The 26,479-nt window shown below is 39.8% G+C and overlaps 2 protein-coding genes across 7 annotated transcripts in view; one reads left to right on the forward strand and one right to left on the reverse strand.

Annotated features, from left to right (window-relative positions):
* Nucleotides 1-23,552, reverse strand: part of bcl3 (BCL3 transcription coactivator) — a 46,560-nt gene extending 23,008 nt beyond the window's left edge. Inside the window, exons 1-3 of the mRNA XM_074654924.1 lie at nt 23,479-23,552; nt 3,901-4,443; nt 1,035-1,155 (exon numbers count right to left, since the gene is read on the reverse strand). Of these exons, the coding sequence (XP_074511025.1) occupies nt 1,035-1,155; nt 3,901-4,432 (653 nt within the window). The 5' untranslated portion in view covers nt 4,433-4,443; nt 23,479-23,552. The remainder of the gene's footprint in view (nt 1-1,034; nt 1,156-3,900; nt 4,444-23,478) is intronic.
* cblc (Cbl proto-oncogene C, E3 ubiquitin protein ligase) lies at nt 9,392-26,469 on the forward strand. 6 transcript variants are annotated; one of them, XM_074654920.1, is made up of 13 exons: nt 9,392-9,628; nt 9,858-10,668; nt 16,457-16,603; nt 16,694-16,850; nt 18,525-18,646; nt 19,212-19,349; nt 19,436-19,523; nt 19,677-19,808; nt 22,396-22,581; nt 23,026-23,181; nt 23,542-23,597; nt 24,431-24,486; nt 25,811-26,469. In XM_074654920.1, exons 2-13 carry the CDS (start codon nt 10,295-10,297, stop codon nt 25,939-25,941), a joined length of 1,743 nt encoding a protein of 580 aa, XP_074511021.1. In that variant the 5' UTR covers nt 9,392-9,628; nt 9,858-10,294; the 3' UTR covers nt 25,942-26,469. The 6 variants fall into 6 exon arrangements, with proteins under 6 accessions (XP_074511021.1, XP_074511023.1, XP_074511020.1 ...); XM_074654922.1 differs by having other exon boundaries at nt 24,434-24,486; XM_074654919.1 differs by having other exon boundaries at nt 22,399-22,581; nt 23,539-23,597.
* The last annotated feature ends 10 nt before the right edge of the window (nt 26,470-26,479 follow it).

Here is a 26,479-nt window from a genome sequence, read left to right on the forward strand (position 1 = left end):
TCAACGAAGCGAGGAGAAGCTCTGACTGCAACGCACACAGAGGGAGAACGACTTAATTCTATGCTTAGATAGACATTACTCCACCATATCTTTACATAACAAGTAGTTTGCTGCTTTATTAACACTCTGAATATCGAATTTAGCATTTTTAAGGTAGTAAAAGCTACAGTGTGTAGGATTTGGCGGCATCTAGTGGTGTGGTTGCAGATTGCAACCAACTAAGTACCCCTCCGCTCACTCCTCCCTTTCCAAGGCTGCGGTAACGTGAGCTGCCGAGTGCAAAACCGTGGTAACGCCGTTCGCCTCACTCAGACGCCATCCATACCATAATAACACTACTTTAGGAGCAACAGAAGTCAGACGGCGGCTGGCGGCACCACGGTTTTGCACATTACCCCAGTTTCACAAGTGTGACAAAGAATTACAGTGGCCTTCAGGTTGCGTAAAAACGTTAAAGGCTCTCTCTAGAGCCGGTGTTTGGTTTGTCCATTCTGGGCTACTGTAGAAACATGGTGGCGCAACAATGGCGGACTCTGTGAAGAGGACCCGCTCCCTATGTAGATATGAAGGGCTCATTCTAAGCTAAGGAAACACAACGATTCTTAGTTTCAGGTGATTATATACTAATGAAAACATAGTTATAAATACTATATTCCATTTCTGCTAATAGATTCCCCCAAAATGTGACACACTGGTCCTTTAAGCTAGAGATCTCAAGCTCATTATGCAGAGTGGGTCACTATAGTTCAAACTATTGGTCTACAGGTGAAGATGTGAGCTGGGTCTGCTGAGTCTAAAGAAAATGACAATGAATGCTCTCAATCTGCTGGAAATCCCATGGATATGTATGACTGTGGTAAGATTTCAGATGTGAGAGCTGTGCCAGTCAACCGTCTGACTGAAATGCGCTGATTATGAAAATGCACGAGTTGGATGAATCATAGTAATCTTGTAAGTTTACTGTATGCATCAGAGACTTGGATATATGACATAACCTCCACCCTTTTCCAGCAATTTCAAAGAAATTAACATACGTGTCTCCGTCTTCATCTTGACGTGTAGCCAGATTGATGCCAGTCAGCAGGTTTTCGGCTTGTTGGGCCAGAAGGTGGGGGGGCTCGTGGACGGGGGGCAAACAGTACACTGGGTATGGACCTGAGCGGGAATGACACAGAAAGAGAGAAAGAGAGGAAGACATCAAAGGTGAGAGCGAGGAAGACGGAAATGATGATGATACATATAAAAATGAAAAGGCTGCACTGGGAAACAAGTCATTTTTTGTAATAAGGAAGTGTGCAACTGTGCGGTGTATGCGTAGTATTCAGTTATGAGTTGACCCAGTGAGCTACTTTATCAGTGCAAGAGAATAGCTGCAGAAAAGCTGACTGGACATTTTCTCACTGATTCAGCAGCAGCTGCTGCATCTTCACTGTCTTTTGTGTGCTGTGTGCTCAGGGGGTAACGGTCCATCTGTCCAATGTCATTGATGCATCATGTCATCATGTTTAAGACACGCTTTTATTTTGAAATTCACACTTTATATTTATTCTTTTTTATTAAAAAGAATAGATTGTTTTTAATTTCTATGTCTGAAAAAGCCCAGTATAAAATGGTCAAATCATATTTTAGTTGATTTTTGTGAGTTAATATAAATGTAACCGATTGTGTTAAATCGGTATATGATATTGTCTCACATCGATCGTAGGCCCCTGAATTTAATCAAATTGAAATCGTATCGTGGCAGATTTGTGATAACAGCAAATATCGTATCGTCGCCCAAAGAATCTACATAACATCGTGCTGTGATTAAACTTGTGATTTACATCCCTACTATGTGCTCCTACTGTTTTAACAAAACAAAAAACTAAACAGCATCATTCATGTAATACCAAAATAAATCTTCAGAGGTTGTGCCATGCTCCGTCTTTGAAAGCTAAAACGTGTCTCTAACTTAGTCTCGCAATTCAACAGAGTGCGCAGAGACCCTGTATGCACATATATCACACCGAGCCTTATTATTTTGGCCATACAAAATAATCGATTCCTTAGAATATCACGTAGCCCAGTGGATCCTAACGTTTTCTCGCCAAGGACTCCTAAACTGCCACAAATTAGACCATGGACCCCCAATTGATAAGTAGGGATGCACCGATAGCGATACTGGATCAGATATCGGGCCGATACTGACTCAAATAGCTGGATCGGGTATCGGTGATAATGGATACGATCTATTCAATTTTATGTTTGTATACTTTATACATCATGTACAGAAATTGTAATTCCTGTTTAAATTTTTTCCATTTTTTTTGGTACATTAAAAAGTTTTACACCTGAATTGTATTCCTGTTGATTTTTAAGATTATTTATCAAGTTGCTGGTGTACGATTTATTATTTTACTAATAAATAAAAAAATCCATTTATATAAATTAAAAAATATATATATTTATTTTTTACATTTTGTTTTACAAAGTTAAAAAAACAATGTTTAAGTCCAGCCGGATGTTGCTTTACACATAAAAAAAAACAGGGTCTTCCACACAGTGAGGCATACAGCTTATTAAATAAATATTGGTATCGGATCCAATATCGGCCAATGCCCAGGTATCTGTATCAGTATCAGGACTTAAAAAGTCGGATCGGTGCATGCCTATTAATAAGGATGAAACCCATGATCAAAATAGTCATAGATTATGTCGTTGTGTTACTTATGGATGGAATTAAAATAAATTATTCACGCTTTTGCTATAGGGCCCCCTGGAACCCACTCATGGACCCCTAGGGGTCCCTGGACCCCACTTTGAAAACCACTGACATAGCCTACTTCAGATGAGAACTTTATAGAAATCACAGCAACAAAGTTCAGAAACTATTCTCGTTATATGACGTTTGTGCAGAAATAACTGCTGCAGCTCCTCCAGACCAACAGAGGTTTTCTGTGTCTTGTGAAGTGACAGGGCTCCACAGTGAGCAACGTTGTCGTCTCCGACCGGGTGCCGGTGTTTCCCTGTTCCCTCCGACTGCGGTTGGGAGACGACAACGTTACTCGCTGCGGAGCCCCGCTGCTTCAGCCCCACTGCTTCAGCCCCGGCACCGACCCGCGGTCGGGAGGCTGAAGCAGGAAAAGCCTACACTAGGATCAGCAGTGATTCATGGAGGGACCTTCGTCTGGTCAGCTAACATTACTGCCAAGCAGGTGAAATATAGAGTGATATTGTGGTTTTAGCTGACGTGTGTCGCCTCACTGTTTTGAGCGATGTTCGTTCATGTCTATGTAGAGCGAGCACAAGCGCGGCCCGACAATGACTTTCATTGATTTAACGGCCACAGGTATCGCTGTTAACAAGCATTTCTGAAAGCTACAAATAGTCCTTTTAATAAGAAAATAACCCTGTATACTGCATCATCAATTGTAAACTGAACCCCTCGCTGCACTGTTGCAAATTTCGGTGTTATATTTGTGTTTTATTTGTGTATGCATAAAAGCAATAAAGACTACTCTCCACATCAGATCTGCTCCCTCTACAGAGTCTTTCAAAGCACAGCTAAGGCCCACCTCTTTTTTTTGGCTTTTGAATGTACTTGAATTGTGATTACTAATTGGCCTTTTATAATGCTCATTATAACAGTCTTTTACTGATGGATTTTATCTTGGTCTCTGTCTGTGGATGTGTGAGATTTTGTTGTCTGCTCTGTTGACCTGTTTTTATTCTGCACTATGTCTGTAAAGCACTTTGGTCAGCTCATGTTGTTTTAAATGTGCTATAGAAATAAATTTGACTTGACTTGACTTAAAGTGACAAAAAAAAAAAAAAAAGTGGATTTTTTTTATTTTTTTTTAAAGTAAAATAAAAAGTTATAGTGTGAGGTTAATAGACTGAATGTTGACCAGCAACGCTTACCGTAATCATACGGGTGCAAACAGCGGATGGGAAATCCTTCTGGACTCCGTCTTGCTTCTTCAAACCGCCTTGGAGTCACTGGTGCTGCACAGAATCTGCTTTCATCCGCGGCTCTTTCCAAACTCTCTCCTCGTAATGTGAAGTCCGTATCTACCGCAGAGGAGAAGCGGTCTGCGCTCTCCGGTGGAGCCGGTGACTGCCTCTGGGTCTCCGGCTCCACAGGAATCGGGCGTTTCCTAAAAGGAAGCCTTAAGGAAGACTTGTCCGCCGGTCGTTTGCGCGTAGCAACACCGGTTTCTGAGCTTCTGATTGTGGCGCACCGGTTCTCCAACAAAGTGTCCGTACCTGTGCACGCTGGCGGTGCAGGTGACCCGCCGCCGGTCACCTGTGCGTCTCTGCTGACGCGACCTCTGCAGTCCGGAGTCCTCGACCCGGCGCTCCCACCTCGCTCTCGGGTATTGGTGCGCAGATCCAGCGGCGCGGTGGCAACAACCGACTGGTGGTCACCGTTCATGGTCATGATCCTCGGCATCAACTGGGGATCTGAAGAACGAAGTGTCAGGTGTGAAGAAAACTCTCTCAGTGACAGTGTGGTGGTGGTGGTGGTGGTGGGATCAGTCCATCCAAAGTGGCCACTAGTGCGCTTTTCCCATCTCCATGCAATCAAATGGGTTTCCTTTTGTGTCACTGGTGTATTATAGATAAAGCCTTCAAAGTCTCTTATGCAAAACGTGTTTTCGAAAAAAAGAGCCAATAGATAAAGTGTATCCCAGACGCACCTACATGTAACTACTGCAGGTATATAGAGCAGCAGCTGCACTCATCATCTGCTTTTAATGAGTGCTGCGGTGCTTTCGGTTTAAGGGACCAATTGAGTGAAGGTGAAGGAGGGAGAAGAGAAAACACACTTCTTCTCACTTGAATTCAAAAGTATTTTTCTGCATTTCCGACCTCCTTCTCCGACATCTGTCTGTTTTGCATGCAAAGTTCAAAACATCTAATGAAGCTGAATTTCTCGAGAAGTTCAAGGATCGATGCTTTTCTCGCTTCGGGTGCTTTGGGCACGTCGCTGCATGCGTCAAATCATCAAAGTCTTTGGCTCATACTGTAGCTGGGCAATTTAATGCACTCTTATTGTTAACAGGTTTAAATTTTCCTTGAAATGTTTTTTTTTCTTCCAAATTTTTCTTTGCTTTGAATTGTTCAGTCATGTTAATAATAAAAAGCTTAAAGATTAAATTCGAAGTCAGTATGTCAAACACCAAACCTTTCAAACTTGAGGTGCACTTAACATATACAGTTTCAAGTAACAATATGAGAACTAAGCATTTTGAAAGTAGCCTATTCATAGTGGTTCCTTGTTATAAAGTGTATTTCTTTCCTTTATTGCAAAAACAGACTTTCCCACTTTATAGATGAGAGTGCAACAAGTTTTTAACATGCAATGTGCTGAATTGTTCAGTCATGTTAATAATAATAAAAGCGTAAAGATTAAATTTGAAGTCAGTATGTCAAACGCCAAACTTTGTTATTTCCTAACTTGAGGAGCAGTTAACATTATATAGTTTCAAGTAACAATATGAGAACTAAGTATTTTGCAAGTAGCCTATTCATAGTGGTTCCTTGTTATAAAGTGTATTTCTTTCCTTTATTGCAAAAACAGACTTTCCCACTTTATAGATGAGAGTGCAACAAGGAAACTGTTTTTTAACATGCAATATGCTGAATAAATGATTATATAACATAATATATAACAATTGTAATGTGTTAATATTCATATAAATGTTATTGTGTGATGTATTTGTATTAAGATGCTTTGTGCGACATTGTTTTTTGAAACTTTCATGCCAATAAAGCCACTTTGCATTTGAATATATTTCTGTTTTGGCATTGGGCATATTACCGTATTCATGGTCGTTTTGATGTGTTAATGTCAGATTGATGTAAAAATAGAAAAAGAGTAACAAAAACAGAAAGGCTTTGAGAGGTGAACTCCCTTTCTGAACCTTTCTGTGCCCTCTTAATGATGTCATGGAAGGTTTTTTTATGTTATTTTGTTCATGTTTCAGTGCCTGCTACATCAGCAGACATAATGTTGATTTTCACACCTAAGTCTCACTACAGAACAGTCAATATTGTCTCAGTTGAGGTACATTACAGCTGTTCCATCAACATCTATAAATCACAACATGAAAGCTCGAGTAAGCCTAAAGCCTAATTCTAGCTTGTTTTAGCACTCTGGTGTCATTTGGAGGACGCATATTTTGCAAAAGTCCATCGACAGTTCATCTGTTGCCTCAGGTTGGTCACATGTCACCCCTCGCTGCAGACTCAGAGCTGAACTTTTGCTCCTAAAAACAGGAAAAGGAGGAATTTAGAGAGAAGATGCCCTACCCAAACTGCCATGTTACCAGATCACAAACCCTTATACAAACCACATGTGCACACATAGCATGCATATGCACCAACACACACAAATCACACCTTACATCCTTGTCTTTAATCTTAATCCTACTCCACCCTCAGACCAGGGTCTGATTACCAGGGTCAATTTGGGACTTTCCTCTTTCCACTCAAGTGTGGAGATGGCAACGGAAAGTCAAGCTCGGTGTCTAAAGTCCCTAAAACACCCTCACTCAATACACAAACAGGCTCTGCAGCTGTCAAGGCACTCAACCATCATGGTCTCCTCTGGCATCAAGTATCACTGTTTCAGAAATAAACGGGCCTACCTCTTTTAACGACCTGTCTCATCCTGAACCCACACTTGACAGAGCTCATTATTTAATGAATGAGACACTGACCAAGATTAATGATTATACACATATACAGTAGTGAACAGAAAGATCCCCATACCCTTTATTATTTAGGGGCTCTGTTCACTGAGATACTGCAGCATGATAAATGCAGAGTTGTCATCAGTGGCGCAGAGGTAAAATGAGGCCCCCTTGTGCCGGGAGAGCAAAGGTGCAATGAGACTCTGAACTAAGCATTTAGAAATACATGCACAGAATTAAACTACTTTCAAACAATACAGAACAAACTACTGTTCTCTTTGGCTGCTGCGTCAGTAGGGACGCGACGATATCGGATTTTATCGCGGATCACAATAAAAACACAATAAGTTGATCGCTGTGAATTTCCATTATCGTGATAATCATGAATATCCTCACGAGTGACTTGAAAAAGCTGTCTAGCTCTCTATCATGTAGATTATCTCACACAAATTTGATGATTTTATTTTCATTTATCGTTATGATTAAGATGGTTTGTTTTTTCACAAAAAAGTATGTTATGAATATTAAATAAATATTAAAAAGTCAAAATAAAAATGATTTTTTTCTTAACAAAATGTATATGGTAAAGTGATTACAGTATGTTTTAGTGCCATTTTAAGAGTTTTAAGCATATTTTGATGATTGTCGGGATAATATTGTGAATTGCAATCATTTTGACCATGCAGGATAGTTGTGACATGAAATTTTCATATCGTCCCATGCCTATATGTATAAGTGGCTTTGATAATTGTCTTTTACAGCAGGTGGTGGGGCTGCAACATGCACAACTGGAGACCATCTAGCAAGTAGCCTACTTCTGTTGAGTCATAAGATTTTAAAGTATTTTAAAGCATGTACTGTATATGCTCTTTATAAATTAAACTGGAAACTGACATTTAAACGTGTAAAATAATCAGATTTCAGTGACAACACTAACCTGGGTGAGCAGAGTTTGAGTTAGTGTCTCCCTCTTGTGGATGTTGAAGCAGAGGTTGTTGGTTTTCTCATTCTAATGGTGCAGATTGTGTACCATAAAAGAGCGTGCCACAAAAGATACAAGAAATATTCAGGAGAAATGTATCCCTTTTAATCAAGGTATTTAAAAATACGCAAAAGCTGCCAAAGAACTTAACATCCAACTGAGCGGACTTCGGCCAAAGCACGCCCCCAACCCAACCTATCTGTGAGTGACCCTTGACAGGACCCTGTCCTTTAAGAAACATCTGAAAGGAAAGGTGAAAGGCTCAACATGGGGGGAGGGGGGGTGGGGGGGGGGGGGGGTAGCAGCCCCTACACTGTGCACCTCAGCACTGGCCCTTGCATACTCTGCAGCAGTATACTGTGCCCCTGTCTGGTCCAGGTCACCCCATACACACCATGTGGATGCCCAGTTTAACACAACCATGCAAATTATAACCGGTACTATTCGCTCAACTCCATTCCCCTGGCTCCCTGTCCTATCAAACATAACGGTATGGTGGAGATGTCATTAGTTTTGCAGATTCACCTGGTCATAAACCAAAATTATTGACTAATTAAAATGCTGACCTGACGATGCTGCTAAAGAAAAAGCTAAGTAATCTTGGAGTACCAGAGTGTCCATGTCAGATATGGATGAAACGGACAGGGCCCTGCTGCTGTTATATGAGGAGACATCCACCTACAGGTTAGACTAGCTGACATACAAACACCAGGATCTTGTTCATACATGTTCATAACAATACTTAGCTTCTTTTCCTTGAAGTATTTCATTCCAAATCTTTGCCTACTTTAAAAAAAAGTTGCTATAAATCTTTAATCAAATGCTTCGTTCAGTCATTCATGATTAGGCTACGTCCCCTGTCATCATTAAAATAAGTTATAAGGAGTAATCAGTCCTTTCACGTGTACTTCCGAGTGTGTGAAACAACAGTTTTGATCATTGACTTATCATTTCATTTATTTAGTTTACCAAAAAATGCCAAAATTGACTTGTTCCAGCTACTTAAATGTGAGAATTTGCTGCTCTTTTGTGTGTTTTGTGTCATTGCAAATGGATAATTGGGTTTTGTTGCACTAAAAACAAATTGGCCTACAGATGAGACTGAAGGGAATGTCATTAGTTTTTTCAGGTATTTGATCATAAAACAAAAATCTTGGATGAATAAACATTTTGACCTGATGATGGCGATAAAGGAAAAGTTGAGGAGTCGACAAAGTAATTCGGCTACAATTCATCCTGAGGGGGACATGAGACATTTCACTCAAAACCATAAATATCAACCCCGTGGTGGCGTTAGAGGAAAAGTCAGGGGATTACCAAAGTCGTTAGGATTCATCCTCTCGGGACCGTGAATGTATCATTTTGTGGAAATCCATCCACCAGATTTTAAAATATTTCAGTATGAAGCAAAGTGGTGGACTTTGCAGTAAGAATTTGGGTGAAAAACGCCAAACAAATCCATTTAATCACACAGTAAACATTGTTCCCTACTGTGAAGTTTATGATTCTTTTTAGATCCCAACAGTTGGAGTTGCTGAACTTTGAGCTTTCCTTTGAATAAACAGTCTACCTGTCTATCCTGTCGTGTTACGCAGGTCTTCTGCACTGCTTTCATTCGTAGTAAATGTTTAATTTTGAGTTCACACCTCCTTGTCTTTCCCCCTCCCATCTCTCTCTCTCTCTCTTTCTCTCTCTCTTTCTCTCTCTCTGCTTGCCTGCCCAAGAGAATAGAGCAAAGAAAACAAACCTGTTTGGCTGACTGCAACCAGGAAACCAATCAAAGGGTGCACCAAGAAAAGAGAGAGAGAGAGAGGGTGACACCAAGAAAGAGAAACAAAGAAGAAGCAGCCACATTTCAGCCAATGACAGAGAACATGTTTCCGCTGTGCTGTGAGTAGTTGTCTCTGCTCTGTTGACCCTGACAATGTGGGACTGCTGTGCTGCTGAGATGTGTGCATGACGAATATTGGTAAGTGTGCTAGATGGGGGGTAAGAATGGCTGAATATGTAGGGGTGGAGAGAGTTTGGGTGGTAGAAGTTGAAACTGTTTCAAGGTTTGAGTCTCTTTCTTTGTTTTCAGTTCACTCTTTCTTGTGCATGGCCTTTTGTGTTGTATTGTTGGTGTTGTGGAAATCTTTAAAAAAAAAAAAAAACAGCCTCTGTGTTACAGACTTTGTACTTTTTGTATTTTTCTGAAGATCTGACTGAGGAGTGAGAGGCTACAGACGGACCGGAGTGGCTGTTTTGGGAGGAAATGCTATGCTTCGAGTGCATTTTTAGAGATGCCGTAATCGAACGTGCTTTCCACTGCTGGATAATGTAATGCTGTTGGATTATTATTATATGGATCAAGGGTGGATGCTGTTTGAGGAGACTAAGATGTGTGTTTTTCAGATGAATCTGGGAACTCACAAAAATCATCACATGGACAATAAATGCCAGCTTAAACACTCAAAAACTTGAGCCACTATGAATAGCTGCTCCTATTTTTGCTCTTAAACATTCACATATTCAAAAGAGAGCTTTCACATCTCACAACAAACAGTACGACCATTATTATTTATTGTCACGCCCCCTTACATGGAGACAGACTGACATTTAAGGCTGGTTCACATCACTTCACAACAGCAGAGTGATGGCGGCAGCAGGTTCAGGAACCTCCCTGAGTCCAAAATCAGGCTCCCAGCCCCCTACCAGTGGAGACCGGCGACTGGTGGACAAGGCCCTCAAAAGACTGGAAAAGCTCCATGAGCTGTGCACTAACCCCCGGCTGGGCCTGAGGAACAGTCCGCCATACCTGCCGGACTTGGTATCTGAGACGACAACACTTCTCACGCAGGTTTGGGAGCCCTACCGAGGCCCCAGGGCGGCAAGCAGCCAGGCCCCCCGTGGAGACGAGGCCAAGTACCTGAGGGTCCATGTCAGAAACCTGCTGGATAAGACAGACAGGGCTTTGCTGCTGTTTAAAGAGGGACGGGAGAAGATATTTGAGGAGTCATCCAGCTACAGGTAAGTGAGACCCTGTCTGACATCTATACACAAGAACGAAGTGTATGAAGTGTTTCTATCTAAAATGCAATATATCATACTTAAAAATAATTATATAACTCCTTTAATCAAATGCTTCATTCATTCATTTATTCATGACTACGTTCTTTATCCACTGTCCTTTTTAACATAATTCACAATAACTAATTTCATAAGGTGCATGTACTGTCCTATGTTTCTTACTTGGAGTACAAATTTAAAAAAAAACATTAACCTATCAGTTCCTTGAGAGAACATTGATCAGCAAATATTTTGATAATTAATCATCTTAGTCATTTATATAACTGAAAAGGCCAAAAGGTGCTGCTTTCAGCTTCTTAAATGGGAGAATTTATTGTTTTTCTTCGTTTTGTATCATTGTAAACTGAATATCTTTAGTTTTTTTGGATTTCTTCGTTTTCTTGGGCTCTCAGAAGTTGTGATGGGCATTTTTCACTGTTTTCTGACACTTCATAGACTAAATGATTAATTGATTAATCTAATAAATAATCTACAGATTAATCAATAATGAAAATAATCGTTAAGTGTAACCCAAAAATGTGTCTATTTTTTAAGAGTTGGTTCACGCAAATTATAAAGACAAAATAACAAACCTATTTTCCCACTCATTTCTCAAAACATTTTTTGTTTTATTTTGGTCAGGTTTTGTTATATCCGTGTCTGATTTCCGCCGCCACCCTACTGCTCTACAGTGGACTGTTTGAATAAAACCAGCGCTCACAGCATTGAAACATAATAAGTGTAAAAATTCAACAGCAACATTTCTTTCCAGAAACAGTGTCCCCGTAACTCTGGATAATTATTTATCCAATTATTTATTTATAATTATAATGATTATCCAGAGTAAGAGGGAAACATTTTCTGGAAATATATTTATTTATTTACTGTCATTTAACCAGATAAGTAAATTGAGAACCAATTCTCATTTACAATGACGACCTGGTCAAGAGGCAGCGACAGAAGTCCACACAAGACATTAGAACATAGGTACAACTAGTGCAACCAAACAACATCAGACAAAATCACAACATCACAGTATATACAGTACATACAACAATAGAGATCTATGTGCTGTGTTCCAGAGAAGTAAATTCAAAAGTGTTCAGAAACTATTGCTTGAAATAAGTTATTACAATAGAAACAGAATAGATGCTGCTTTTGATTTTTTTTTTTTACATCTGTGAGCACCACAAATTTGACTCTATTCAAACAAACAAAATGTACGAGACCTCGCAACCTGAACAAATAAAAACGAACTATCTGCGTGGCCAGGTAACACCCGAGATAACCGACCATTTCGTGTAGCGGTCGCTATTTTCTCCCCAACTCATCCAATTAAACCGAAAAAAACATTATCTTTTCCAGATGTTTTCCTCTCTGTAATGTGATCTTCTGTAAGACAAATAGATGGACTGTAAGGTCACAAAGAGGTCACACATCCCTCACATCTTTATCCGGTACCATGGGACCGGGGCTCGTGGTCTTTTAAAAAGTACGAGAATCCCAAAATAGTCTCCTATATTTACAAGACTTAAAGAAAGAGTCCTAACTTAGTACTTGAAAGTTACATCATTGAACACTAAATCAAAGGAACTGAAATAGCTACGTTACACCATCTATAGAAGTTTAATAAAATAACTCCCCTGTTTCCCACAAGTCAAATATAGACTTCACTGTGTGCCAGAGGAATAAAATAACCACGTTCAGTAAGTTTGCTGTTTGACTAAAGTGGATATTCTGGAAGAGCTTAAAAAGAGTGACTTTTTTATTTGGGGTTTGGGCTGCGTCTGCTGCTCCTGTTGAGACTACTAATGACAACGGTGGAAAAAGGGCCAAACCTGCATCTTTGTGATGCTAATGTGGAGGAAACTTGGCAAAAGCAACCGCAGTATGTGAGCAGCTTGGGAGAGAGACTGTCTGGCCTTGAACAGATATTTTGTTTTTCTATTTATGTCCATACAGTTGTAACTTGTATCCGTAACTTGTTTATACACAGATATCCTCTGCTTTTACTGTATCCTCTAACCTGCATGTGGCCTAAATCAGGACTGGATCTCTCTCTTCTATGCTTTCACTTGGATGAAGACATGCTATTTTCTTTCTATCTATCTATCTATCTATCTATCTATCTGTCTCTCTGACTATCTATCTTTCAGTCGTCTATCTATCTGTCTGTTTGTCCATCTATCTGTCAGTCCATCCGTCTGTCCGTCCATCTATCATTCTATTTGTCTGTCTATCTATCTGTCTATCCGTCCATCTGTCCATCTGTCCATCTGTCCATCTGTCGGTCTGTATCAGTATCTGTCAGTCTACCTGTCTATCTATCTTTCTATCTGTCTGTCTGTCTATCCATCTGTCTGTCCGTCCCTCCGTCTGTCCGTCCGTCCATCTGTCTGTCTATCTATCTATCTGTCTAATCAGATAAGGCCATATTTAAAGGTTTATTGCGTCATCTTGCACACACAAGATACTGTAGCAGGTGGCCTTTTCGCCGCAGCCAGGTCCGCATGGGCAGCCATGTGGAAAATTCACAGAGCGTTATGTGTAATGTGGCTTAGATGTCACTGCAAATTGTGAAAATATCATCTTTTGTACTTTTTAGAACGTCCTGCTGCAATGTCCTCTTTTTTTACAGCTTGTTATTCCAGACTCCACTAAGCTGCAGATACTCTGTATATTTATTATATAATAATACGTAACATTGACTGTTAAAATGATAAAATCTCCCTGAAGTAAGTGAAACTTTTATCATGTGAAGTTAAAAACAGAAGTGAGATAAGACTGACGGTGGTCCCGACAGAAACAGACAGTGGAGGTTTTGAGCGGTTATTGTAAGACTATTGTCTGTGACACACTGATGGCTTCGACCTCTTCTGACGGGAATTTATGAAACACATGCAAATGTGTAAACTCCGTTAAACATGCAACTAGAACCGGGAACAGAGATAACGTAAGAAACACGCGTGTATTAGTCAATTAATAATAGTAACAGATCAGTTTATGTTACCATTAAAGATTAAAATTCAACTTATTTTTTACAAAGTTATACATTTCACATAAAAAAAAATGTAACTGGCTATGTATGCCCTAGAGCACTTCAGTTTGGGTTTAATTTTGACACTGACAAATATTTGACCAGCATTAATATCTTAGTGTACTCATCGTGTTCAGGGTGTGGTTTTTGAATGTTAATTTCAATTAAAATTTATAGTAATTACAACTTTTTAGCAAACAAACACTGATAATAGATCTCAGTGGATTTTAGGACGTAGATATTTGAATTTATAAAAATATGATCATTAATGTTTAGAGATAGCTTTAGGTTCTTGAAGTGTCAAAGCTAAAATTGATTATTGTATAATATTCTCCATACTGCGTCTGAAAATATATAAAGAGGACTTTCACTGTTGTATGACGAATAAAAGACTTCTTTCAGTGTGCAAGAGGTCAAACCTGGCGGCCCTCAAGATCTATAAACGTTATTCTCTACTCCTGTGTGAGATCAGAAAGATTTGAAACGATCAACGTATTTCACATCAAGCTACTTCAGGCGCACTGATCAAGCTGATGACCAATTACACAATTACAGTAAATGACAACCAACCAAACTACGGATTACCGTAATGAAATACATCGTCCGTGTAACATCTGCACTGGTGTGATAGCTGTAAATTTACCCTCCATCTTCCTCTTTTCATGATATTTTTATGCACGCGAGGCGAGCCAGAGCGAGAGATGTGGCTTACACATTTCCTCCCACGCTTCTCTCCCATCCTCAACACCATAGAGGTTTTCTTTTCCTCATTGAGGTGGAAAGTCTATGACCACCACCCACACGGTTAATGTCTCTCTTATGAATGTTGGATGCCTGAACTGATCTGCAGAAGCTTTCCAGAGACGCATCAAAAAGGTCTAGCAAAAGAGAAGATAAGGCGTAATGGAGAAGAGTGCTTGTTGCCAAATTCAATAGATCTGACTGACTAGCATTGTTATATATTTAGGTGTAAGTACATATCCTATATAGAATAGTACTCTTTTAACTGCATTTGTGATAGAATACTGGTATTGTTGTAGTTTGTGTATTTTTAAATTAGTCTATTTTTATTAAATAAGGGAAAATATACAGTACATTAAAGCATATTGCAGTATTTTTTGACATATAGTGGAGCAGTAAAGTTTATGTAAAAAAAATCCTCCTTCACTCAAACATGTATTTTGTTTTGTTTGACCTTTGCAGAGCAGAAGGGACTCTTCAGTGAAGCAGGAAACATCTTTAAATATTTGCACATTGTTCATTGTTCAATGATGTAGAAGTAGTAGATGTGCTGGAAGAATATTTAACTAGTTAATTTAACTTTTTTTGTGAAAAAAACATATCAGACAAATTATTATTCACAGCAGAGTATTTCTTATGTATTGTGTAAAACCTGTCCGGAAAGGATCTTTAAAAGGTGCTAAATCTATATTGCCTCCACATGGCACTCAACATGGCGAAGGCTGAGTCAGCAGCTCCCAGCTAGCTCTAACTCTGACAGAGCTAACAGTGTTAACCCGGACGGGAACCGGAGGGTGGGTGCTGTGACGACGCCATCAGTCGGGATGGTGTTATCAGCTGTAACCTCCATATGAGAGCAGTGCAGAATGGTGGCCATGAGCTAGCCAGTGGGGCACGCTCACATGCACTAACATGCACTAAAAGGCACGCATGGCCATATCGTATAGAGAACCTTTAAAGATACGTCAAAAACAAAATCATACATTTTTACCTGTTCATGTTTTACATCATACAGAAGTGTTATTGTTGTCAAAGAATGTCTTCTGCCGGTGTTTCAGTAGATGAAATTGATTTTAAATGTAGCGTTTTGGTAGTTTTAATCCATTTTGAGTGTGAGATTACATGTTGCACCAAGCTGCATGTTGGCAGAGAGACGTATAAGAGTATTTTAAAAGGTAAACTCAGAACTGAGAAATGTGCAAATTTAATTGTCAAAATATTACAATCTAATTTATTAAATGACCCTAGAAAAGCCTAAAAAGAGAGCACAGTAAAGGCTGATAAAGACTGGCCTGAAGCGACACACTGGCCACTGGAACATTTTGTGGTATTTACAGACAAGCATGCTGCAGAGAGCATCCTGTTTGTAAGCTGGACTACCTGTTGTGTGTTTGCTTGTGCGTGTGAAGCTATGGAAAGTAAGCAATGCTTGTTTGAACTGAAAAGAAGCAGTAGAGTAACACATGTACAACAGTTAGAGCTATGTTTTATTTTGATCTTATTTCTTTTCATTTCTACACAATCGATTCTTAACCAACTCCTAGTGTTTACCACAGTTGTCATAACTGAACATGCTTTCCTGGTTTGACACCGATGACTTCACACCACCTACATTATAAGTTGGAGTCTTAACTCAGAGGTTGTGATACTTTATGTTATTATGTAAAACATTTTTTTAAATGCTGGAGATAAACAAGATATAAAATAATAAAGACTAAAGATTTTTCTGCAGATACAAATGTCTTTGACACTTTGAGCTGTAAGAATAAGGAGGTGTGTGAGATTAGGGTTATCAGTTTGAGGCAAATGAGTTATTGTCTCACAAGACGGTTTTATACAGGCCTATTTGTATAAGAGAATATATTTTTTTCTACACCACAGGGCCGGAAAACGTTGAAATGTCCAAGCAAAGAATACTCATTTCTATTTCTGCAACTGCAACTGAAAGTCTACTGTGTTTTTCATTCTCAGGAGGAACTTGACCAAACTGTCTTTGCTGTTCAGTCACATGCTCTGGGAGCTGAGGGCCATGTTTCCAGGGGGCGGTTTTCAGGGTGACACCTACAGGGTGACTAAGACAGAGGCTGAGGAGTTTTGGATGCGTTCATTTGGAAACAAGTGAGTGTGGGGAGTTTTCATGACGAGAGAACTTTTTTTTGGGGGGCGTGTTGTGTATCTGCATTACATGACAAAAATGTGTCCTCACAGGTGTATAGTGCAGTGGAATACTTTCAAAGAGCAGCTGCGGAGTGTACACGCATTTGAGGAAGGGATGGAGTCCATGGCTCTGAAGTCAACTATAGATCTCACCTGTAATGACCACATCTCTGTGTTTGAGTTTGACATCTTCACAAGACTATTTCAGGTAAGATGGAATATTCCAGTCAAAGGTAATAACTGATTACTTAAAGGAATTGTTTTTTGGTATTTTTGGTAAGTAGCGCCTTTCTTGCCAAGAGTTAGATAAGAAGAAGGATACCTCTCTCACTAGCCTTTATCTGTCCATAGGGAACAAAACAAATCCCCCTACCAGCACCATTAAAGCTCTCTAATCAAGATGTTGTTTAATGAGAGCACAAATGTAATTAAGTGTGAAAACAACAAGTTTACGGGGGTTATGAGCCGTACTATTTCTTGGCTGGGCACAGTGATTTCCTGGAACCTCCGCTGGTTGCCTGGCAACCTCACGGTGATGACAAGGCTACAGGAAGTCACTGTGCTTAGCCAAGAAATAGGCTGCGTCCGAAATTGCATAGTGTGCACTACATACCCAATATATGTACTATTGTTCAACATACTTTTTTGCAAAGAAACAGTTTATGTATGTTTTCGGACACACTGAGCTGTAATTTATAGCGTCATTTCCTGAGAGCCTCCTTGCCGGTTGGAGACGTGTAACCATGTTAACCCGTGCCAACCTCATGTGACCACAACTACGATTGAGTGAGAATCAAAAGTCTAAATAAATTTAAAATATATATTACGCCTAAAAAGTGATTTACACTTAAATTGAAGTGTTACATTGTCGTCACTACCACATTGCATTGTGGGATATTGTCGTAGTGTCCAGCGCATCGGAAATAGTATGCAATTCACGTACTACTGGTTTCATACTAAGGTTTCGGACGCACTAAAAAAATCTCACATGCTGTTTTAGCGTACTAAATAGCGTGTTAGTATGGAATTTCTGACGCAGCCTATTTCGTGGCTAAGCACAGTGATTTCCTGGAACCTCTGCTTGTTGCCTGGCAACCTCACGGCGATGACAAGAGTCCAGGAAGTCATTGCGCCCGGCCAAGAAATAGTCCAGTACATAATCCCTCAAAAAACCACAACCTGTCATTCTCACACTTCAGGTTTTGTACGATTCTCAAAAAACAAGATACAATGTGTTAATTAGTGAGTTTAGGAGGCGCTGGTAGGCAGATTTTGTTACCTTTGGACAGAGCAAGGCTCGCTGTTTCCCCCTGCTTCCCGTCTTTATGCTCAGCTTAGCTAACTGTCTGTAGCTTCATATTTAGTGTACAGACAATAAGAAATGGAATTAGAATAGAACCGACATTAAACTGTTTGACGTGGTAATTTGACTAGTGCAAATGAAAATGGCGATTGTTGTTAGTTGTTATGTTGACAACACACGTCAGTGGGGCCATAAAGTGTGTTCCTGAGCTGCTGAGCCGACAGCGATATAGTCACAGAGCCAAATCAACGTCTGTTAAGGCCAATTCATACTTTCTTTCTTACAGTACTTACTTGTAAAAGGGACAGGCCGCATAGCGGGGCCACACGGACACACACACTAGACGCTGACGCTTTTGTTTTACACGTTACGCCGGAATGACATACATACATACATACATACATACATACATACATACATACATACATACATACATACATACATACATACATACATACATACATACATACATAGGCATCTTCTCATCTAGAACAACTCTTGGCATGACAGCGCATAAGCGTATTTCCCAAAATGTTCTTATTCTTTTAATGATGTTCTCATCCTCTCCTCTCCTTTAAGCCCTGGAAGTCACTCATAAGGAACTGGAACCAGCTAGCAGTGACTCATCCAGGCTACATGGCCTTCCTCACCTACGACCAGGTTATAGCTCGTCTGGAACACTACCTGCACAGACCTGGGAGGTGAGGACGAGCACGGCAACAAACTCTGACTGATGCACTTCCCAGAGAAGCTGATTCATGTCACACATATCTCAAAATAGCACTGTGGAGGTTGTTGAGCACTCAAGTTCAAATCTGGCAATTGGTCCTTGAAACAACATAGAACGACAGCACTCCAACTTCAAGTACCTGGCTATTCATTATGAAAAGTTCCAAAAAATGGTCAGGGGAAAGAGGCTTCATTTATTACTTTTCAATCTATTTTGAAGTACCATGTATTTCTTCTCCTCTTTCGGCGTATATTTGATAGCGCATCAAACTCAAGCTTTCCAGCTTTCCGTCTAGTATTCAATAAATGTTCTTGTTATGTTAAGTAAAGCTCCATGAGGATATGAAAGGCCTATACTGTAGCATCAATATTATAGCTGAGTTAAGAATGAGAACATTTCATTTAAATTAATTGCACAAATACAGTAAATAAAAAACTAAATATAGACCAAAGCAACTGTATGTGCCAGAGACTCATTGACACCGAAAAACAAAATAATGTTCAAGTGTGATTTACGAGGATCTCTTTCTCTCCTAGCTATATCTTCCGCCTGAGCTGCACAAGAATGGGCCAATGGGCTATTGGTCATGTGACCACTGAAGGTGGCATCGTCCAGACCATCCCCCAGAATACACCTCTCTACCAGGCGCTCATTGAGGGCTTCAAGGAATGCTGGTTAGGACAAACACACACAGCTCTCTGCTTTATTTTTTTTGTTTGTTTGTGCCTTTTCTCTAAGTGCTGTGTTTCTGTGCCTGCAGCTACCTGTACCCAGACGGCCGTGATGTGAACCCCGACCTGACAGGCTTGTGTGAACCGGCCCAGAGGGGCAAAGTCAAAGTTTCAGAAGTAAGAGGATGCACTACATACCTCTTTATCAATTTATCAAACTGCCAACAGCATCCTGAGGCATCACCACTACAAAACATCATATCCTGAGATGTTCTCTTATGGTTTTCTGTTTTGTCTACCCGCCAACGCCGCCACTGTAACACCCAACAGGAGCAGTATGAGCTTTACTGTGACATCGGCAGCACCTTCCAGCTGTGCAAGATCTGTGCAGAGAGGGATAAGGACACTCGTATCCAGCCCTGTGGACATCTCCTGTGCCAACCCTGCCTCACAGGCTGGCAGGTATGAACCCCCATCCACTTACTCATTGTAGCCTAGTGTACAGTATTTCAAAACACACGCTAATCTTCAGCCATTAAAGGTGCTAAATTCGAGATTGGGAGCATTTCTATTGCCTCCGCACGGTTCTCAACATGGCGAACATGCACTTACATGCACTAAAAGCCCGTGTGGTCGGCCCGGCTTTGTCAACAAAGCACGGAGCTAAGATAGCTAAGAAGCTAAGATCTTCCTGTTCAAAGTTAAAGGTGCTAAATGCGAGATTTGGGGCATTTCTATTGCCTCCACACGGTTCTCAACATGGCAAGGGCTGAGCCAGCGGCTCGCAGCTAACAGTGCTAACAGTGAAAACAATGTCAACACTGCTGACAGAGCTAACTGAGGGGGAACCTGAGGGTGGGTGCTACACTTCTGCAACGCCCCCGTCGGTCGGACGGCGTTATAAGCTGTAACTGCCGTATGAGAGCAGTGCAGAGCGGCGGCCTTGAGCCAGCCAGTGGGGCACGCTCACATGCACGATCACACTAAAAGAATGTGTGGCCTGCCTGGCGATGTCAACAAAGCACGGAGAAGCTCGGATTACAACATACACAGAGTGAGAGCGACTTCATTCTCTGCTCAGGGATAGATTTCTCCTCTATAGCTTTACACAGCAATTAGTTGTGAAATGCTATATTAACGCACCTTTAATACTGACATGTTAAACCGAGGCAGGTTGTTACCGTAACAGTTTTGTGTGTTCAGTGGAGTGAAACAGTCTATGCTGACTAAACTAGATTTATTTTTGTAGGCCGACTAGAATAGCAACGGTCCCATGGTTTGGTTTATCAACAACCAAACCAGACAGTGCTGGTTATTTAAATGTGGTTTGGGGTTGATGTCAAAAATATGCACGTGTTTAACAAAGCGTGAGTGAAATTCAACTGCTTAGTTATATAAAATAACCCTCACAAATCAATACCATGACTGATTTATTAATAGTCTGTTTATATTTCAAACCAATAAACTCAAATTTCTCAGTATCTCCACATACATGTTTCATCAGACTTGTAGAATTGCTGAAAAATTCTTGTATCTCTGAAAAACTTTCCTCAATTTACTAAAGTTAAGTCTATAATGTAACTTCCATGTCATCCATGTGTTTCTATACCTGGATATTCCTATTAATGTGGAACTATTACATTGCCTACATCACATTACATCAGTCAGCCTTGTTGACACAAGTCAATATCTAAAGATATATTCAGTACACCCGTGCTTGTAAATTGGGTCACATTACTTCCACAAATGTGTCAACTCTCCAGTTCTCTCAGGCCACAAAAACAGCTGTGTACTCCACACTCAAAGCATCTTAAACCAATTATTTGCATGAGCAAATAGTGCGATAACTTTCCGGGAAGACAGACACAACGCTCGGTTCAAGCGTTCGAAAAGAAAAGGGCTGTGAAATGAACCATTACTATCAATGACAGATGCCGTGCAGTATGTAAACTGACAACTGTAAAATTGTAGACGGGGATATTGAGCCTGATCACATCTATATAAATATAGATAAATGGCACATAAATCCCAAAAGTCTGTCTGTAAATCAAAATTGAGCCATCATGCAATGGGGATTTCCCGACTTCCTACTTCCTCTTTTAATCACAGAGTGACACTGACAACATCCAGTCAGAATTAAAGCTGCTGTTGGCAAATTACAGCTTTGTGCTCTGCTACTATTTCTTTCAGCCAGCCAGCCAGTAGCCTCCCATCTGTTCTGGGTGTGTTTGAGTCTTTGCAAAGGTGCAGAGCAGCATGTCCTGACATTTGGGCTGATGACTTCCTGTGTTAGCACAGGCTCACATCCTCCTCAAACCGTATCGGTCACACATCCACTTCGAGAAAAAGTGTGTGTGTGTGACAGAGAGTGAAGGGAAGAGAGAGAGACAGACAGACATACAGACAGGAAAAGAAAATAGATATGATTTGTGGACATCAGACCACAATGGAAAAGTTGTAAGTTAGTCTAGATTGTGGTCAACCAAACTTCCTCTTTAACAGTAAGTTTACGAAACAATACAGACCTTCACAGGCACTTAAACTCTGAAGTAACTAAATCATAATTTCAAAGGCGTCTGCACACATTTGTAGCTGAACACTACAATTATACAAAAGTTCGATTATAATATTGTCAAAGCAGTGTGGGAAAGTGAAAGAGTTTGAAATAGGACAAATAATAGTTCAGTATGTCAGTCAAACTGCAAAATTAGATAAGAGCAGCAATTTGAAAAATCCTGTCAACTACATGGACAGGCTGTATCTGCAAAGAGAATCGAGGGTCACAGGAATCAACAAAAAATGCATGAACGTCATAAACCCAACAAATTCATCTTCATCTGGTTTAAACCTGATGAAGATGATATATTTCCACCTCCTTCATCTTTCGAAAAGCTGTTGCCTTTATACTTTGAAGTCCAACATATTCCACTACATACACTTCAAAAGACGCAAAGCTGTTCTCAAGACAACGTGTGACATTGGGTCTCTACATTCATATAGTGTTTCCATTACTCTGCCCTACCATGACCTGCCGTTGATAACTATCTAGCAGAAGTCGGCTGGCCACACCTGCCCCTACTGTCGCTGCGACATCAGAGGAACAGAGTCCATCCACGTCGAGCCCTTCCAGCCGGGCAGCGGTCAGTGGGAGGAGGACGTTGAGGATGACGAAGAGGAGGAGGAGGACCACGAGGACATTGAACTGATGGTTAAGGAATTGGCCGCCCTGAGGAAGGTGTGTGAATACGTTTTTATATATGACATATGATATGTGGTTTGTTTAATTTCAGACACGCTAGCGGATGGCAATGTCAGCCTGTCCACCACTTTGGTCCAGACTGAAATAGTTCAACACCTATTGCATGGATTGCCATTAAATTTGGTGGAGACATTCGCGGTCCTCAGAGGATGAACCCTACAGAATTTGTTGATCCCTTGACTTTTCCTGTAGCGCCACCATGAGGTTGATATTTGTGGTTTTGAGTGAAAAAAACTACTGGATGGATTGCCATGAAATTTGGTACAAACCATAGACTGTATATAAGAAGTGGACGCAGTCACCCTGTATTGTATCTGTTTACAACGTGCATGTTTCTTGTCACCTTAAGGTAATGCTCTTCAATGAAGAAATTACATTTTATTAATTCCCCACTGACTGAATAAATTTTTCTCTCAACAGTTCTCAAGTTTGGATTACCAGGTTCCCAGGTCTCACCACCTCAGCGCTCCACCTGTGCCCCCTAAACACAGCACCACCCCACGCTGTCCATCTCCCTCCAACCTGTCCCAGACCTCCGAAAGCAAGACTCTGGACAAACACTCCCACTCCCGTTCAGTAAGTTCCCACATACACTCGAGCTATTTGCATATTGTTGCTGTATTACTTCTTGGCAGTTTGATGATGTGATGTGCTAAATGTCTCCCTTCCTCGCAGACAAACTCTGAGGAATGTTAATTCATGCACAGTATTGCAAAGACTCACCAACTGTAGTGCGAATATGTGCAGTAATGAAAGTGATGAACTACATTTACTCTCGTTACTGTAACCTAGTCGTATTTTTGTGCACTTACACTTTTTTGAGTCATTTTACTTGTACTTAAGTATTTTTTTAATCGCAAGTATTGCACTTACCTACATCCCTCGTAGTAGCTGATGGCTGAATAATCTTTGTGATATGTTTCCTCTCTTCAGCAGGGTCACAGTGGCGCTGAAACACGTAGGAGACACAAAAAAGAGACAAACATGAATAGGTGAGCTGGTTTAAAGCAGAGCAGTAAAGGAAGAAAATGTGTTTGTTGTCTACATGCATACTAGAAACCTTCAGGAGGCTAATTTTAAGCATGCTGCTAGAACTTCACAGTTACTTCTTCTTCTACTGAGATAAAGATCTTGACATCATAGCTTTATTTATAGTCTGCTGGTAAAATCTGTTCCAATTTTCTATAAGGGAACTAAGAGAAGAAGTTTCCATCAAGTTACTGTAACCTCTAACAAGTGTTCAACATAATGCTGGCAACACTCTAGATTCATTTAAATACCCAAATCAACTGTGCAAAGACTCAACGTGCAGATTGCACTGATTATGCAGTTTGTTTTGTGGTTGTTATGTCTTTGTTGACTTAATCTGTATGCATATGTCTCCATGTATTTATTAGTCTATACAATAAAAACCTTATTGTAAAAAAAAAACTAAAAAAAACGACACACTGTGTTGCTAACTTCAAGATTCCTATTATTTTTTAACACAAATATAAAGATTATTACAATTATTGAAAATATTTACTATGCTAGCTGATTGTAAGGCAGGGAGGTAATTAAGACTCTGAATGTTTCTTTATTGGTCATTTTAGTTTGTTTGTTTGTTTGTTTGTTTAATTTCCTAATTTGATTAGGATATTATGATCTCCACCAGGTGATTGACAGCTAAGACTCACTGCAACAAATCACTATTTATCACCTGAGCCTGCATGTAATGTTTGCAGTGTTAATAATCATCAGTAAAGAAAATCATGCCACGGACATATAGTGGAAAATTGATTCAGTTATTCACCTATATTTCCATTTCATGTTGTTCTGTTTTAAGCAGAGCTGAATTCCTCACAGAAGCAAAGTTTTCGTCTTCCTCTCAGGACGTTGAATGTAAGTTATGACATTTTACAACATTGTGTCCTGAACTGTGCACATACAGCGTTGAAACTAAATAGGAGGGAGAATATTATACACTATGCAGATTACAGTAACGCTATCCTAAAAATGTAATTATAAACCAGTGGTTCCCAAACTGTTTCTCTCAAGCCTTCCTTTAGAAACCAATGAAAAGATGTCAAACTCCCCAGAACACTAGTAAGAAAAGAAGCCCAGTTGAATTGTTATTGATATAATATTACCAAGACTGTGAACGACATGTTTCTTTTCATTGATGTTTCTCTTTCTGCTCTTCTATGCAAATGAATCTTTTCTTCCCTCTAAAAAGTCTGTCCAGACTGTCCTGTACTTTACATGATGTTATGCTTTCTGAATTAATCTTGCTATCCTGAAGCATCTAGTTATTTTATTGTACCGAAATGAATCCTATTCATAGAACCCTTTCACAGCAGACATTTTGACATGTCATTGCAGAAAAGCAGAAGTGGAACTAAAAACATTAATGCTGGCTCAGTTACAGCTGTTATTATTGCAATGCAGTGATTAAAAATGCTTTGTTTGACTGGTAAAAATGTTTGCTATGAAAAAAACTTTAGTTTTACTCCCAGTTTTTTGGCTCACTCTACAGATTTTTTTTATTAGTTTATTTAACAGGGGCTGTGCACATTAATAAACATAGCTGTAAATGCACCAGAGTTAGCCAAGAGGCTATTTTTCGTCTGTAGTCCCTGGACAGATGTTTCAAAGTCACGCTGACACCACCTTCCTCCCTCCTTATGTGAACACATCTTCTCATCTCCAGTCAAAAGTTATGATTGAACACTTCATTAGTAACCCACAATCTAATATTAGTCTCATGCTATTATTTCATTCATCTAAAAAGATAAATCTAATTTTAAAATAAAACATAGTAGCAGAGCCAGACATTTTAGTAGGACTGCAACTAACCATTATTTTCATTGTCAATTAATCTGTCGATTATTTTTTTTTCGATTGTCGATTCGTTGTTTGGTCTATTAAATGTCAGAAAATGGCGAAAATTGTTGATCAGTGTTTACTAAAGCCCAATATGAGGTCCTCAAATGTCTTGTTTTGTCCACAACTCAAAGATATTCAGTTTACTATCAGAGGAGCAACCAGAAAACATTCACATTTAAGAAGCTAGAATCCGAATTTTAGCTTTTATTCTTAATAAAATGATACAAACAGATTAATCGATTATCAAAATAGTTACTGAATAATTTAAAAGTTGACAACTAATTCACTAATCGTTGCAGCTCTACATTTTAGTATGACCTCTTTCTGTGTTTGTGTGTAGGTGGAGCAGCATGGCTCGGATCCTCAAGCCCTGTCAAACCGAGACGAAGACGTAAAGAGGAGGAATGGACAGCGGGGCTCCGACACGACAAATGTGACCTTGGAGATGTGACGAGAAGAATGTCGTCCTGACAGAAAACCGCCGCAAAATAAAGACTCTTTTACTAAAGCGAGAAATACTTGGCGACTAAAAAATCTGCATTTCAGAAATCAGTCCTCAGTGAATGTAAAAATAGTTTCTGGTGTCATGTTTAACTGTAAATGACCGTGTGTCAGCTGCACTGCTGAAGTTGTGATGGCACTGACAGGAAAATTGCTTACTGAGGCCTCCTACTGTTCAATAATCACACTGCCATTATCTCCACAGTAGGTTCAGTACTGACTCTTTATAATTAAAGCCTCCATGAAGTATTAGAAATAAATGAAATGGCTTGATATTTGAAAATGTAATTACCGGTATATGAACAAATGAAAGTGGGCAATCACATATCTAGAGTGAATATATGAAACAATAGAAATATGCTACCTTGTCATTTAACCCATACCATAAATTTGTTATTATGAATAAATTATGTGAGTAAATAAATGCTTCTATATAACTCCATCAAACAGTATTATATGGTATTAAAACGAAACAAATAAACGTGTGACTGACACATACTTGAACTTC

This window comes from Sebastes fasciatus, chromosome 12 (genome assembly GCF_043250625.1).
Source record: "Sebastes fasciatus isolate fSebFas1 chromosome 12, fSebFas1.pri, whole genome shotgun sequence".
Classification (NCBI taxonomy): Eukaryota; Metazoa; Chordata; class Actinopteri; order Perciformes; family Sebastidae; genus Sebastes; species Sebastes fasciatus.

Bases quoted from the DNA above. Each gene is read 5' to 3' on its own strand.
- cblc (XM_074654917.1), top strand. From the start codon at position 10,295: ATGGCGGCAGCAGGTTCAGGAACCTCCCTGAGTCCAAAATCAGGCTCC. The intron at 16,604-16,693 runs GTGAGTGTGGGG...GTGTCCTCACAG, and splicing joins ATGCGTTCATTTGGAAACAA to GTGTATAGTGCAGTGGAATA. The intron at 22,582-23,025 runs GTGTGTGAATAC...TTCTCTCAACAG, and splicing joins AATTGGCCGCCCTGAGGAAG to TTCTCAAGTTTGGATTACCA.